This window comes from Mus caroli, unplaced genomic scaffold (assembly GCF_978045245.1).
Source record: "Mus caroli unplaced genomic scaffold, Mus_caroli_1 scaffold_13, whole genome shotgun sequence".
Taxonomy (NCBI): domain Eukaryota; kingdom Metazoa; phylum Chordata; class Mammalia; order Rodentia; family Muridae; genus Mus; species Mus caroli.
In genome coordinates, this window is record NW_028227268.1 from 41,749,423 (window position 1) to 41,763,908 (window position 14,486).

At 48.8% G+C, this 14,486-nt stretch overlaps 1 protein-coding gene across 1 annotated transcript in view; it reads left to right on the top strand.

Annotated features, from left to right (window-relative positions):
- The window catches only part of Asic2 (acid sensing ion channel subunit 2), a 271,184-nt gene extending 260,820 nt beyond the window's left edge, over window positions 1-10,364 (top strand). The window contains exons 6-10 of the mRNA XM_021177008.3: window positions 506-659; window positions 3,836-3,927; window positions 7,116-7,195; window positions 8,917-8,985; window positions 9,386-10,364. Of these exons, the coding sequence (XP_021032667.1) occupies window positions 506-659; window positions 3,836-3,927; window positions 7,116-7,195; window positions 8,917-8,985; window positions 9,386-9,487 (497 nt within the window). The 3' untranslated portion in view covers window positions 9,488-10,364. The remainder of the gene's footprint in view (window positions 1-505; window positions 660-3,835; window positions 3,928-7,115; window positions 7,196-8,916; window positions 8,986-9,385) is intronic.
- Window positions 10,365-14,486: the final 4,122 nt, after the last annotated feature.

Genomic DNA, 14,486 nt, shown 5'->3' on the forward strand with positions numbered 1-14,486 from the left:
TGGTGTGGTTGGTTGGAAGAGGAAAAGCACAGTTGTGTTGGGGGCTGGGGGAGAGGTTAGGTTGCTCCAGGGAAAGGATTCAAGGATAGTTGTTCCCTGTGTTCCCCTGTGGCATTGGTTGTGAGGAGCACCAACAGGAACAACTGAAGTCCTGGGTTCCAAGTACGGTGCTCCCCATATTAGCTTTCAGGGTAGCTCACTTTGTGGGTCGGAACTCCAGCCCCGAGAAGGGGAGGAGCCAGGCCGCCCTGGGAACTGTCTCTCTAAAAGTGGCAATGGATCCACAATTTTGAAAGTGCCAGAGGACAGTAACAGCAAGCAGAAAGAAAACAAGCCCAAGGCACGAGCCCATTTCAACAAGTTCCCTGGGGCCCAGCTCTTCCTCCCAGCTTGCTTCTTAGTGCCATGAATCCAGGTATGCTGGGCCAGAGATCCTCACTGTCTACCCCCCCCACACACACACACACACCTACACCTGCCTGAGACCCTCTCCTCTCTCCTCCAGGTCTACTGGCAGAAAAGGACAGCAATTACTGTCTCTGCAGGACACCCTGCAACCTGACCCGCTACAACAAAGAGCTCTCCATGGTAAAGATCCCCAGCAAGACGTCAGCCAAGTACCTGGAGAAGAAATTTAACAAATCGGAAAAATATATCTCGTAAGTTAAGTGGAAGGGAGGAAGAGGGGAGGGGGCATTTAGAAAGAGACAAAAAAAAAAAAAAAAGCAAGCAAGCAGTTAGCTCAATTTAGCAAACATTAATTGAGCACTTGCTGTGTGCCAGGCTCAAAAGACAAAACCACAAAGAGCTTGCAGCCTCCTGGGGAGATAAGTGCAGGAATTGGAAGCCACATAGGGCAATGACTTCTGGGACAATGTTGGCTATAATTGAGATGCAGACTCGAGGGGAAACCATGGTTGACTGTTGTTGGCTCAGAGTGAGGTTCAGAGAAAGCTTGACCTTTCTAAAGAATGTATAACTCCCCCTGTGGATCTTGAGCCTTCTGTCCCCTCTTCTGGGAACACTTTTCCTGCCACTCTGCCTAACTGGTTCTCGTGGTACCTGTCTCTATTTAAATAACATTGCCTTGGAAAGTTAGACTGTGGTCTGTCTCCCTCCATTAGCTTCCTCCACAGGCACTGTGGCATTTACCCTTATAATATTGCAGCAGTTTGTGACTTGCAGTTAGATATGTGGTTTGTTTGGAGAAAGGAGCTGACATGCTCTATCCTTCAAGATTTAGGTTTAAGGAGGGGGTTGGGCAAGGAGAGATGGACAGCCGTTAAGAGTGCACATTGCTCTTTCTGGAGTACTGGAGTTCAGATCCCAGCAGTTCAGAAATGTCTGTAACTTCAGTTCCAAGGAATCTAATACCCTCTTCTGGCCTCTGTTGGTGTTGGTATATACACAAAAGTGCAGGTACACACTAAGACACACGCCCACATGTATGTGTATATATATATATATATATATATATATATATATATATACACATACATATATATATGTGTGTGTGTGTATGTATGTATGTATATATGTATGTATGTAGGTATATATATATATATATATATATATATATTAGAAAGAGAAGAAATAGGTTCCTCAAGAAAGCAATCCAGACTGTCTTCAGGCCTCATGGTGGGAGGGTATTAGACAGAAACAACAGCATCCCAAAAATATGAGCTGGGACCTGAAAGGGAAAGAGGGGTTTCCCTTTAAAGTCTGGAAAGGAGCTGCGTTGGCAGAAATAACTTAAAATGAGGGTAAGAGAGATAAAAAGAGAGCTACCATGAAAGAAGTGGGTGGCAGGAAGTAGAGAAGGGACCCCAGGCAGGGAGTAGACAGGGGAGTCCCCAAACCTGACTTTTGTAGATTTTCAGAAGCTGTAAAGAACTTTATAAAATGTGGCTTAGTTTGGGATAGCAGGCATGACAAATAGCACAGTAGAGTCAGGGGTCATCATTAAAGACCTGTCAGACACGGCATGGACAGTTTAATGTTCGATCCCAGGACAGAGATACAGAGCAGAAGGACACGGCAGACAGCCCCTCCCTGTGTTCTACCATAATTCCACATTCTGAGTTCTCCTAAATTGACACCCTGCACACCCATCATAGTGGGACACTCCCTAATGGCAGAAACTTCTTCTTCTACTCTCTCTACTAAGTACCACTGACCAGGCTCAGACCTGGGGGGGGGGAATCCCTTTTCACAGGGTAAATGAGCAGGAGACAGCATCCTGGTGGGGGCTTAGGACAGAGTTGGCACAGGATACATTAGAGAGAAAGGGAAAGAAGGATATGCCACAGGTCATATAGAATGAGCTAATGGTGAATAGAGGTTAGGGATGTAAGTATTTACAAGAAGGAGGTTTTGGTACATGTCCTTTTACCAAAACAACAGGATTAGATTCCTCCCCTCCCTGGGGAGGCTATGATCTCCCCAGCCATGGCCTTTTGAGTTTCACAGTAGCAAATACAGATTCGCTCTTGTGGAGCAGGCCTCAGATATAATCACAATGCAGTTGGTTACCCCCATAACCTTCACGCCGTCTTGTACCATATTGCGTCTCCCCGGCTGGTTAGTGTTGTATCTCACAGGGTTCACAACTGGGTAAGACCATGGCTGACTTTTCTATCGCAGCACCTGCCCAGCACCTTGAAAGCTGGCCAGCAGGAGAGAAGCTTCTAGCTCCATTCCTGCCTGACTCTCTATGCCCTACCACCAAAGTATGTGCAATGGCTTTACCACTAAGTCTTACCACCTAGTTTGGGTGGGCAACCAAGAGTGGTGACAATAGCCTGTGTCACATTGGTAGCCTTGAACTCTGCTCCCCAACAGAACATTCTGAAATAATAGACTGACTTTACAGCCACGGCACCCAATGTGGTCACCGCTGGCCATGTGTGGCTGTGGAGCATCTGCAATGTAGTTTGTATGACCAAGAAACGGAACTGTGATCATCTTTAATTGGAACCAATGTCACAGTTTCAGAAAGAGCCTCCAGGTGGAAGCCAGGCGGGGAAAAGGGAGCCTACTCATTGCTGTAAAGTCCCACAGTGTGGGAGGACACTTGCTTCTCTCTCTCTTCCGGCCACTCTCCCAGTCCACAGTCGCCAGGCCCCTTCCTGAGATGACTTCTGATCAACAGGTTGAAAACAAGAGGCATAGAGGGCATGCCAAGCCCCCCACCCGACCCCCCAGAAAGAGGCTAGGATGTAGGAAACACCAAGCCCTGCTGCTTAGCAGACATTCCGCAAGTAGGAATGAGTTTCCCTGCCAAGATGTGTCTCATTAACACACCTGCCTGCGGGAGGAGCACAGAAGGAGCCCAGGACTTCTGCCAGGAATCCCCGAGCTGCCACAGGCTTGCTCCCCATAATCCTCCCCAACTCTGGCAAAAGACTGAGCAATGCCAGGTCAGGGCATCCCACCCCCAAAGGCTTATTAGGGATCTCAGAAGGAAAATGGGCACTCTCGGGAATGGACCATAAAGGCGTAGGTGTTCGCCTCAGACAGGCACCCAAACTGAGGCCAATCTAGTCAGGAGATTGCTGGACTCATTTGCATGCTAAGAACCAAGCAGGCACTGGAAGACTCGGGAATGGGGGTCCAGGCTAGGCTTGCAGAAAGAATACCAAGGGAGAGAGATGGGGGCAGAGGTAAGGACAGACAAGGGCACAGCTGATAGGAGGGAGCTCTGCTTCTAGAATTCTACCTTTGGACAGCTCCCTGGACCACCCCTTCTCCATCCATCCACAGGAAAGCTGGGTTAGCCAGTCCCTTGAATGCTGAGGGCTCTAACAGAGTGTGGTACTTAATTTTCCCTCTGCAGCGAGAACATTCTTGTTCTGGATATATTTTTTGAGGCACTCAATTACGAGACAATTGAACAGAAGAAGGCGTATGAAGTTGCTGCCTTACTTGGTGAGTTGTAATGTCTGCCACATAAATTTCCACATCTCTTAGGAGGGGTGAGGGTAGGGAGGTGGGCGGGAGGCAGGCAAGCAGACATGGTAAGCCTGCCAAGGAAGCAAACTTTTTAATGTACTAGCTATTCTTTTATGGTTACTGTGGTAAAGGCTATAGGTCCAGTTCACCCTTGAGCTCAGGTTTTCCATCTCCTCTGTGTGGTAAGGAATGAACACAAAGGTCTCTCAGGGCCTCTCCAGGCCTGCCCTCTTGGATTCCAGAGTCTCTGTGTCTAGGTTGGAGTTAGCCTCCCAGGGCCTGGCTGCTAGCAGGAGCATTGAAGAAGGGGATGTTTAACTTGGGTGGTTCCCAGGCATCCAAGCTCTCAGGGACCCTGATGGAGCCGAGACAACCATGCACTGAGAAGCTAAGTATCGTCCCCTGGACCCAGAGCCCTTTCTCAAACAGGAAGAGATGATCACCCCAACCTGACTGCCACTCTTACACAATTCACATTGGCTGCCCTGGTCCTGATGGGAAATAATGTACATAAGGAATTGAGTTCAACGGTACCCTACCCTACCCTACCCTACCCATTTGGACACACCCATTCTGTTCAAGGGCCCAGCCCCTGAACCTGTGCCCCCTCCTACCCACTCTAAAGAAAGGACACAGTGCAAATTAAGTGATAGTAGCATCCTGGAAGGGGCATGCTCCACCTGGAAGTGTAGAAGGAAGATCAGGCTTTTAGCTACCCTTCTGGGGGGTAGCTGTGAAGATTCCGACAAGGGGCTTCCCCTTGCTGAACCTCAGGTTTCTGTAAAACAGGCTTCCTATTGCCTACCCTGTCAGTCTGACTTTTCATGAAGGAAACAACTTAAAGAGGGGAAGAGCTTGTTCGGGCTCATGATTTCAGGGTTTTTAGTCCAGTGTTCTAGGAATAATATGATTGATAGAACAGCCAGAACATGGCAGCCAGAAGACAGGGAGCAGAAGAGGAGGGAAGGACGGAGGGAGATAGGGAGGGAGGGAGGGAGGGAGGGAGGGAGGGAGGGAGGGAGGGAGGGAGGGAGGGAGGGAAGGAGGAAATATGCTTGTGCCAGCTGACTCTTTTCCTTTTTCCTTTTTCCTTTTTCCTTTTTCCTCTTTCCTTTTCCCTGTCTACTCCACCCAGGCCCACCACCCATTGAACAGTGACTCCCATATTTAAAGTTGTTAATCATCTTAGAAATGTCCTTTAAAACCCACCCACAGGTATGCCTTACCAATCTCACAGATGCTTCTCAATCTAGCCGAGTTGACAATGGAGATCACCCATCACACTTAGGTCACTGTGGTAGTTAGCTCAGATAAAGTCCATCAATATCAGCTTGTGGCACCTGGGTAGTTACCATGCCAGAACCCCAGTCACATCTGGTATGACCAGGGCCGTGTGAGCATTTCTATATTCCATCAAGAAAGGTAGGGACAAACCTTTGTAAAGTACCAGCTATGTGGAGATAGCTGTCACTTAGGCTCCTAGGTAATGTGGTTAAAGACCCTGAGCAACATAGCATAAGCCATGCCCCTCACTCACCCCTGGAGGTCTGTCATTTCCCCATTCCCTTCTGCACCACACCATGTACCACCCTTTCTCACTCATGCTGGATCTCCACCCCTCTCTCTCTCTCTCCCTCTTCTTCCCCCTCCCTCCCTGTCCTACACACACACACACACACACACACACACACACACACACAGAGAGAGAGAGAGAGAGAGAGAGAGAGAGAGAGAGAGAGAGAGAGAGAGAGAGGGTCCAGGCTTTGAATCTGTCATGTCTGCATCTGATATCAGGATGAGCTTATTCCGGGCATCTTGCTCCTGCCCAGAATAGCCCATGAGGAAATGGTGCTGCCATCTGTGCCTCCTGTGAGGGAAGTATGTGCCACATACAAACCTTCAGCCATCAGGCCTGGCTCGGCCTTTTCTCACCACTGCCCCATATGCACGCCACCCAGCACCTCCATGTCAATGCCCACACCATACACACTGAAACTGAAACCAACCTACAGGTCCATGTGCCCATGATGCTCCAGAGCCAACACACACACTTGCACACACACACACACACACACACATACATGCACACACACACACACACACACACACACACACACCTGTATGCCCCACGTCCCACTGCACAGCTTCAGAGGCACATCCATGCACACAGAAACCCTAGGCAGGCACACTTCATGCCTATATGCCCACATACTCATTATATTACATACACCTTCATAGCACACAGAGGAACACACCCACACCTACACAATGCTCACACATGCTGTACACACTCAGGCACACTTCAGCCACATCTATCACACACACACACATACACACACACACACACACACACACACAGTGTGCCTAGAAAGAGGTATGCACTCATATAAAGTGATGATCAGACATGCTGCCTACCCACATTCTGTACCTTGTCTATGCTAACTGCAATCCAGATGTGCTGCACACCAATGCAAATGGCACCTCTCACACCTGACGTGCTCCTACAGACATATGCACTACCCGGTAAGCTTGCATTAGAGCAAAGGGAATGGACAGGAACAAAAGGAGGCCATCGTGAACCTAGGTAGGTAGGGTTATCACATATAGCGGAACAAATAAGCAGGGTTATTACACACTGCTGAATAAGGAGGTAGGGTTCTTATACACAGCTGAACAAGGAGTCAGGCTCCACTGATCTCAGTAGGAGCAGTCTTCAGGCTGTAAACATCTGGGGGAGATGTCAATAGTGAACATTTTCTACACACACTATCTACATTCACACACAGACCTGAAGCAGGCTTTGCCATCCTCACCCAAGGAAGGTATTGCCTGTCCCATGAGGTATCAGCATTGGGGTCCTCAGCGTGACAGTGCCTGTGTCAATGACACACATCCACTCAGGACTTCGTTCACTCCCATGCAGGCTCGTGGACCTCATCCATGAGTGGCCAGCTCCAACCCTGCTGGCTAGTGACATACTTGACTCTCAATGTCAATGGAAGTGAAGGTGGGCCTGGCAAAGGGCTGGCCCTCCCACGGCCAGGCTCAGGCTAACCTTAGAGGGGGCACACTCAAGAGCTCTGGCTTCTGAGTTCATCGTCTCTTTACCCGTTCCTGGATCTGTGTGTAAAACGCAATCTCTGGTCTCTCCTCTTCCTCTGCAGGTGACATTGGTGGTCAAATGGGATTGTTCATTGGTGCTAGTATCCTTACAATACTAGAGCTCTTTGATTATATTTACGAGGTAAGACTTGGGGTTATCCCCAGGGGAAACGACAAGATGGAGGAATACCCAGACACAGAACCAAGCCTGGCTAAGGCAATAGCTTTATTCCATCCACACAAAGACACTTCTCCTAAGCATGGGGCAGGAATCTTAAGGAGAAGTGGATATGAAAGAAATGGCCACCCTCCTTCTCCTCCTCTCTTTGGACCTGTCCTACATCACAGAGAGGGAGTGGAGTGATGAGAAGAGGTCAGGCTGTGCAGACAACAGCCCTGAGTCCCTTCCACAGAGGGACCAGGGCAGGGTTTCATATCCTTGGTGAGTCCACATCTATATACAACATATCATACCCAACATATTATATGCACATGCATCACACACATATCATACTTAAGCATACATGTACCACCAATGTACCACATGCATTCCCACAACACTCACACATGTGTGCACTCACACACACACACATTCAGACCATATTCACAGATTTGCATACCACACACAGCACACTCAGGAGTACACACCACTCACAAGTCTGCCCTCTGAGATGCCTGTCTTCTACGAACTGTCTTCCAGAGCCTAGCCAGCCCGCAGGAGGGGTCAGTCCCCAGATAGGAGACTACAGTGCCTACCAGTCACTTCTGCCACTCACAGTCTGGGGGGCTATAACCGTTAGAGGTGCCTGGGGCCATGTTTCTCAAAGATTCTCAAACAAGAGGCCCAGGAGCATGTCAGCTCTTCCAACTTCCTAACCCAGGCAAGAGTAAGCCTGCCCAGGACCACTGTGTCCAGAGGAATCTGGGCAGAAAGCCAGGCTGAGCCGGCTGTCCAGAGAACGGCTGAGTTAGTAGGCTAACCTACCTGTGAATAGGTCCTTGCCAGCTCTGCCCTGCCCCAGTGATTACTTGGAGACCTCCACGTCCTTAGCCACAGATGGGCAATACCACAGATGGGCTGGGTGTGCCTCCCTGAAAGTGGTGGTGGTTCTAAAGGGTCTACAACACTCCCACACGGCATTGTCACTTGGGACTCTCTCCGCCTCTTCATTGTGTTTCCCTAGGAAAGAAACAAATACCCCTAGCAGTGATTTTGGTAGAGCTCCTTGTTCCTCAGCACTGCGACTGCAACCCAAATAAAGCCAGCTTCTTATTCTGCTTTATGCATTAATTCCTGTGAGAAGCAGTACAAAGTGAATGGCAAATTGAGCCACATTAGATAGCAAGTTTAAGAACTACCCTTAATTGCTATGAATAAAGTGTCATAACCTTGGGCGTGCATTCATCCTGTGGAGTTCTCTGCCCTTGGAAGTGAATAGCAAAGCTGGGTGTGGTGGTATATACTACTCAGCAGTGGGGAGACTGAGGCAGGGGGATGGTGAACTTGAAGCCAACTTGAGCTACACAGTGAAGAAGAGATCTGAGGTTCCATGGAGATCTGAGCATACCAGCGCCTTTAGCTTATATACGGGGGCGGGGGGAGGAGGCCACACAGCAAGGCAGAGCCCTCCCCATCCTCCTCCAAGATCTGTTTGCAGCAACAAAATCCCATGGAGTCCAAAAGGCAAGCTTGAGAAAATGAGGCCCCTAGAGCTGTCCACCAGGCAAAGTTCTCACCATTGTATGTAGAACCACAGCCCACACCATCACTGCCTGATGACTCCCTGACTCAACTCCAAGGAAGGATCTTTAGCCTTTGCACCATCCCCCCAGCCTGACTGCCATGTCCTGTCTTTCTTACAGCTGATCAAAGAGAAGCTATTAGACCTGCTTGGCAAAGAAGAAGAGGAAGGGAGCCATGATGAGAACATGGTAAGACCAGCTCGCAGTGCACTAGCTTGCGTCGGCAATACCAGATATCCTGTGTATCGGATATTTACATTACGATTCATTACAGTAGCAAAATTATAGTTTATGAAGGAGCAACAAAATAATTTTATGGTTGGGGGGTCACCACAAGAGGAACTGTATTAAAGGGTTGCAACTTTAGGAAGGTTGAGAAGCCCTGCTCTAGAAAAATCAAGTGCACATTCCAAGTCCAGACATCTAGCCCTTCCCCCCCTTAGCCATCGCAAGTCAACCAAGTCAGCCGCAAGTGTTACCTTGTACCCACTGGAGTATTTTAGAAGCTCCCACCGTGCCTCGCAGGACTTTGCCGTAGACAGAACTTTGCGATAGATAAATGACAAGTGCCCCTTTCTTTTCCCTGCAGAGCACCTGCGACACAATGCCAAACCACTCCGAAACCATCAGCCACACTGTGAACGTGCCCCTGCAGACAGCTTTGGGCACCCTGGAGGAGATTGCCTGCTGACACCTCTCAGGCAGCCCAGCACCTCCAAACAGACCTTAAAGGCCCAAGACCCAGGACAGGGGACAGCAAGCCCAGGTGGCATAGCCCCTGAGGACAGAAAGAAGCAAGAGCCCCCCCATATGCACACATTGCGAACTTCTGCCAAACCTCACCTGGCCACATCTGACATGAACGGTCCCGGGCCCTGCCTCGTGTCTGTCATCGGACCGATGAGTCGCGCTCCGGAACTGTCCAAGAACTAACCTGCCATCACATCTCACTGCCAGATGTACAAAGCACCTGCATGCTCAGACTTCTTACAGCGCCGCCTCCACTTCCGTCTTGTACATGATATTTTCTCCGTGCGGTTTCCGGAGGGAACCCACTCTGCTACCCGGGCAGTGGGACCAGGTTCCAGACCCAAAGTCACCCTGAGCCCAGCTCTGGAATCAAAACTGCACGGTCAAGAAGGAAACCACAGAACTCTCTACAACGTTTGATCCTTGTGTTGTTTGTGAAGGTTCCTAGCCTTGTCCCCCCAAACTGGCCCACGGGGCTCCTGCACTAAAGGTGACTAGTACCAAACTCCTCCTTCTTTTCTCAGCACCTGTGGAGGAAGTATGGTGGCCTGGGTGACCCCAGTATTTGTCCATGGAGCCACATTGTTCTCTCCCTGTGACACAGCTGTAGAGTCTGATTTTTGTTTGGGGCGGGGGCTGTTCTTGTTTGTCTATGGAAGATTGGTTTTGTTTTGCTTCGTCTTACGGTCTCTGGTTTTGATGTTCTAAGGTTCGGTTTGGGTTTTCCATTTCTTTTCTTTTCTTTTTTCTTTTTTTTTTTTTGGAGTTTATTTATTCGTGCTTCGAACCACAGTCATATTAAAAGCTGGTCTTGTGGAAGTGGCCACATCATCCTGCCTTTTCTCTGCATCCAGGTCTCTCTGTGTCTCTGAGGGCTAAGGAAAGCCTCAGACCCGCCAGCCAAAAGAACAGGCAGAGGGTTTACAAAGTTTCACCGACAGCACTTACCTTTATAAGATGTACGTACTGTGTATTTTATCCTAAACCACAACTTTGTTAGTTGACCACATGATCCACTAACAGGCTAAAGCCTGTGTGCTTCAAAACACCACCCAATGTAAGTGCTATAAAACAGGGAGAGATAGAGAAGGCTACCCACAACAGAAAACCTTAACAGAGATCTTCCTAGGCCCCCAAGCTCTGTCTGCTACCCTGGGTCCTTCTAACCCTGTTTGCAAGTTCAGGCTAGATATAGATCCAGTGTGGCCTCTCACCACCATCTGACCCTCTCCCAAGCCCAGGGTTCTACCCCTGTGAAACTGACCTACCTTGTCTCTCTGGTGGTCACATCAGCAGCACCTCGTTCTCTGTGGCTCCCAAGAGGATATCTAAATGGGACACAGGGTTGAAGATACCTTGGCTGATCACAGCTGCATGCCCTTTTGAAGCCTCTAGGTGGGAAATGATAACTTCTTATTTGGGCAGAATCATGCCACACTGCTTCCATGGCAACAGTTGTTCTAGGCCAGGGTTTTACTTTCAACCACAAATCCCTATGATTCCTGACCCTGCCTCTGCCCCAGCTGCAGAGACAGGTCTGATGTGGTCTGTGCCCCCATGTGCAAATGCACAAATAGAACAGGCCAGAACAGGGGTCCAGGGTTCTAGTGTCTGCTCTCGTCTCATTCTCTCCCCCACCCATCTCTACCCTGGGATTTCTCCATGTGCTGAACTGAAGAATCTCCTAACTAGGAGCTTACATCTGTGGCCCATGATCCTCTCCTCTGAGCAGCTGATTGTGGTGACTCTCTGACCCTCTCTGGACTCATTCCCTTGATTTGAGGATGATCAGAACTTAACGGTGTGAAGCAGAGGTGCAGGGCCAGGTAATGTAAGACCCCTTTAGATTCTAAGGCCTGAGGTCATACTACCCTCCAGATAAAGCAAGCTCTATACACACACATCGCATATATACATAAGCATGGCCGAAAGATGAAGGTGATGAAAACCGCAAAGACAGATGGGAAAGAGTCTACTGCAATGCCCACCCCCACGCTCACAGACAGCCAAACTCTCTTCAGGGGTTGCCCAAACTGTTAACAGTTCTTAAGAATGCAGAACAGCTTAGGTGGAAGGTTTCTGATGTTATTTTCTATTGTGGCGGCTGTCAATCATTAGTAGTATAATGTTGTTTAAGACACTGTATTACCTCACTGCTCTATAAGCTCTCACATGGGCTTCACTGCACTATGGTAACAGCAGGATTGCATTTCCCTCAGGAAGCTCCAGGGGAGGGTCCACTTCCTTACCTTGTCCAGCCACTATAGGCCCACCACTGTTCCTTGACTGGTACCTTGACACTTCCCACTTCTTTCAAGATAGCTGGAACGATGAAGTCTTCTCATATCACATAATCTTCCATGACCACATTTCCTCCAGCCCTGACCTGCCCTACTCTTCCCCTTTAAAGGCTCCTATGGGCCCACCAGGCTGTCAGCCCTGACCTCCCCTACTCTTCCCCTTTAAAGGCTCCTATGGGCCCACCAGGCTGTCAGCCCTGACCTCCCCTACTCTTCCCCTTTAAAGGCTCCTATGGGCCCACCAGGCTGTCCAGACAATCAGCTCCATTGCAAGGTTATCCCTTCAGGCATATCTGTAAAGCCTCTTTCCTATGTAGAGCCACATAGGGATCAGGATGTAAGTGTTTTCATGGGCGATTATTCCACCTATTGGACCTCATGGCCTAATGTTCTTGTTTCCCAAATGAACAGACCCAACTTGGGTGGGGGGAGACTGACCTGGGGTCACCCACAGAATGAATGACTGTGCTAAGATGTTCTCCTTAGCTGCAGGGCTCACAACTCTATTTGTAGATCTATAACGTTGACTCACTTAAAGCAAGAAGAGCCAGAAGTGATCTTTCTCCCAAGACTTGGCCAGGCCATAGTTGTCTATGAGATAAACTCACCCATCACTTCAGCCGACTGGAAAGTGTCCCACTGGTGGCAAGACCAGCAAATGTGGAAGGATGGGGGATCTGGAGGCTGTCCTAAGACTCTCCCATCAGGAACAGGGACAAAGGGAAGTGTCTATTTGTGTATGTAGGATCCTGTCTGATGCCCCTGCTTTCTTCCAATTTGACAACTTCAGACATTTTTAAAAATTGACAACTGAAGATGATATTTGAACTGCTTCAGTGGATTTCTAGCTTCCTTCCAAGAACAATAAATTAGAAATAGGAGTCATTTTTTGTGATGGGCCAAAGAGTGTTTAGACACATTTGTATAGCTTTGGGGCTCACACATCTATGTATTCCTTCCTATTTGGGGTTTCCAGCTTTGTTCAGCTTAGGGTATGCCTATATACTTAACCTGTTTAAATGTTCACACACACACACACACACACACCACACACACCAAAAGAACAAACCAATAACCAGTATCAATTAGTCCATGGTTAACAAAAGATAGTCTAACTTCCAGAGAATGGTGGGCTGTTTTTCTTGCTGTCATTTCAAATAAGTATTCATACAGACATTTTTCAGAGTGATGATCGGGAGGGGTCATGGGTGCAGAGGTCACTCGGGCATGTGTCACAAGCTAAACGATCACCAAAGATGACGCATAGACTTGGAGTTGGGAACAGTCACGTGGCCGTACCTCAAGGTGACGCTCAGTGGCCTCGGAGGCTGGGATAAACTGATTGATGAGTGGCCCCAGGCCTCACAGGCAGTCCAGCAGGCTGCTGTGGTCAGTGGAGCGAAAGAACCAAGTCTTCTGCGAGCATCCGAGCTCTGCCAGCAACTGAGCTGGCTGCGCACAGGCTGTTGCTTTGTTGTTTTTGGCAAAGACGCCAGAGTTATTTTATTTTCCTCTCTCCAGCTTGAAGCTATTTTTGTGAATGTTTTAACTGTGAACATGCCTTGAGAGTAGCTTCCAGCACCACAAGCACTGATGGGGCTGGACGCTCTGGCTCTTAGCAAGCTAGAGGTGGCCATGGGAGCCCAGCACCCACAGGGGTGAGCTTGCCAGGTGACATGCCCCTTCCAGGAAGCTTGGCTCAGCCCACTCGAACAGAGGGACCCAAGGAGAAGGAAGCCTGGAGACTTCTTCCTTCACAGACTCGGAGTCTTCCATTCCTGGAATTGTACAGCCAAGGGGCTCCTTCAGGCCTCGGTGACTGAATTTCCCGGTTACAGAGGAGAAAGGCGGTTCAGAGAGACCAAAGAATTACTTCTGCAGGAGGGTTCATCCAGCCCTGACCCACATACAGTAGGGCAGTCCCCATATGGCATTAGGAAAGCTTCCTGGCAGAGGTGGAGAAGGAAACAGGAGAAAAATAAAAAGCAAATAGCCAAAATATGAAGAACACAGATCCACTATTCATTCCCTCAACTGTTGCGTGCCAGGCATTTGCTCTCACATGGAGTTTACAGTCTGAATGGAAATACTAACAAGTATACAGATGGATTGGGGTCCCAGTTGAAGGGGCATGAAAAGAGGTGTAAGCTGGGTCCAGGAGGTTAGAATAGGCAGAGTTTAGGGGGACTGTACAAGGCCAAGGGAACCCAAGCAAAGAAATGATAGAGGAAAATGAAGTCATGTGTACACAAATACATACATACACACATATACACATACGCATACATAGAAACACATATATACACACATACACACACATACACACACATACATGCTCACGTGCACACATGCAGAGAGAGGAGAGAGAGAGAGAGAGAGAGAGAGAGAGAGGTACAAAGGTCCATAAGAGACTTTTCCCAAGGTTTCTTCATTACTATTTGTTTCCTGTAACATATTGATTTTTAACCTTGTTTCGATCACTAACCCATTTTAGAACAAAGTGGAAACGATGAATCCTTCCCCACCACCCCACCCAGGAATGACGTTCATGACCATGGGGACAGGCATTAGGTTGCCAGTCAGTGACCCTCCATGGGTCCACTGATGCTGGCCACGCCCTAGAAAGTGCTGACTAGTCTC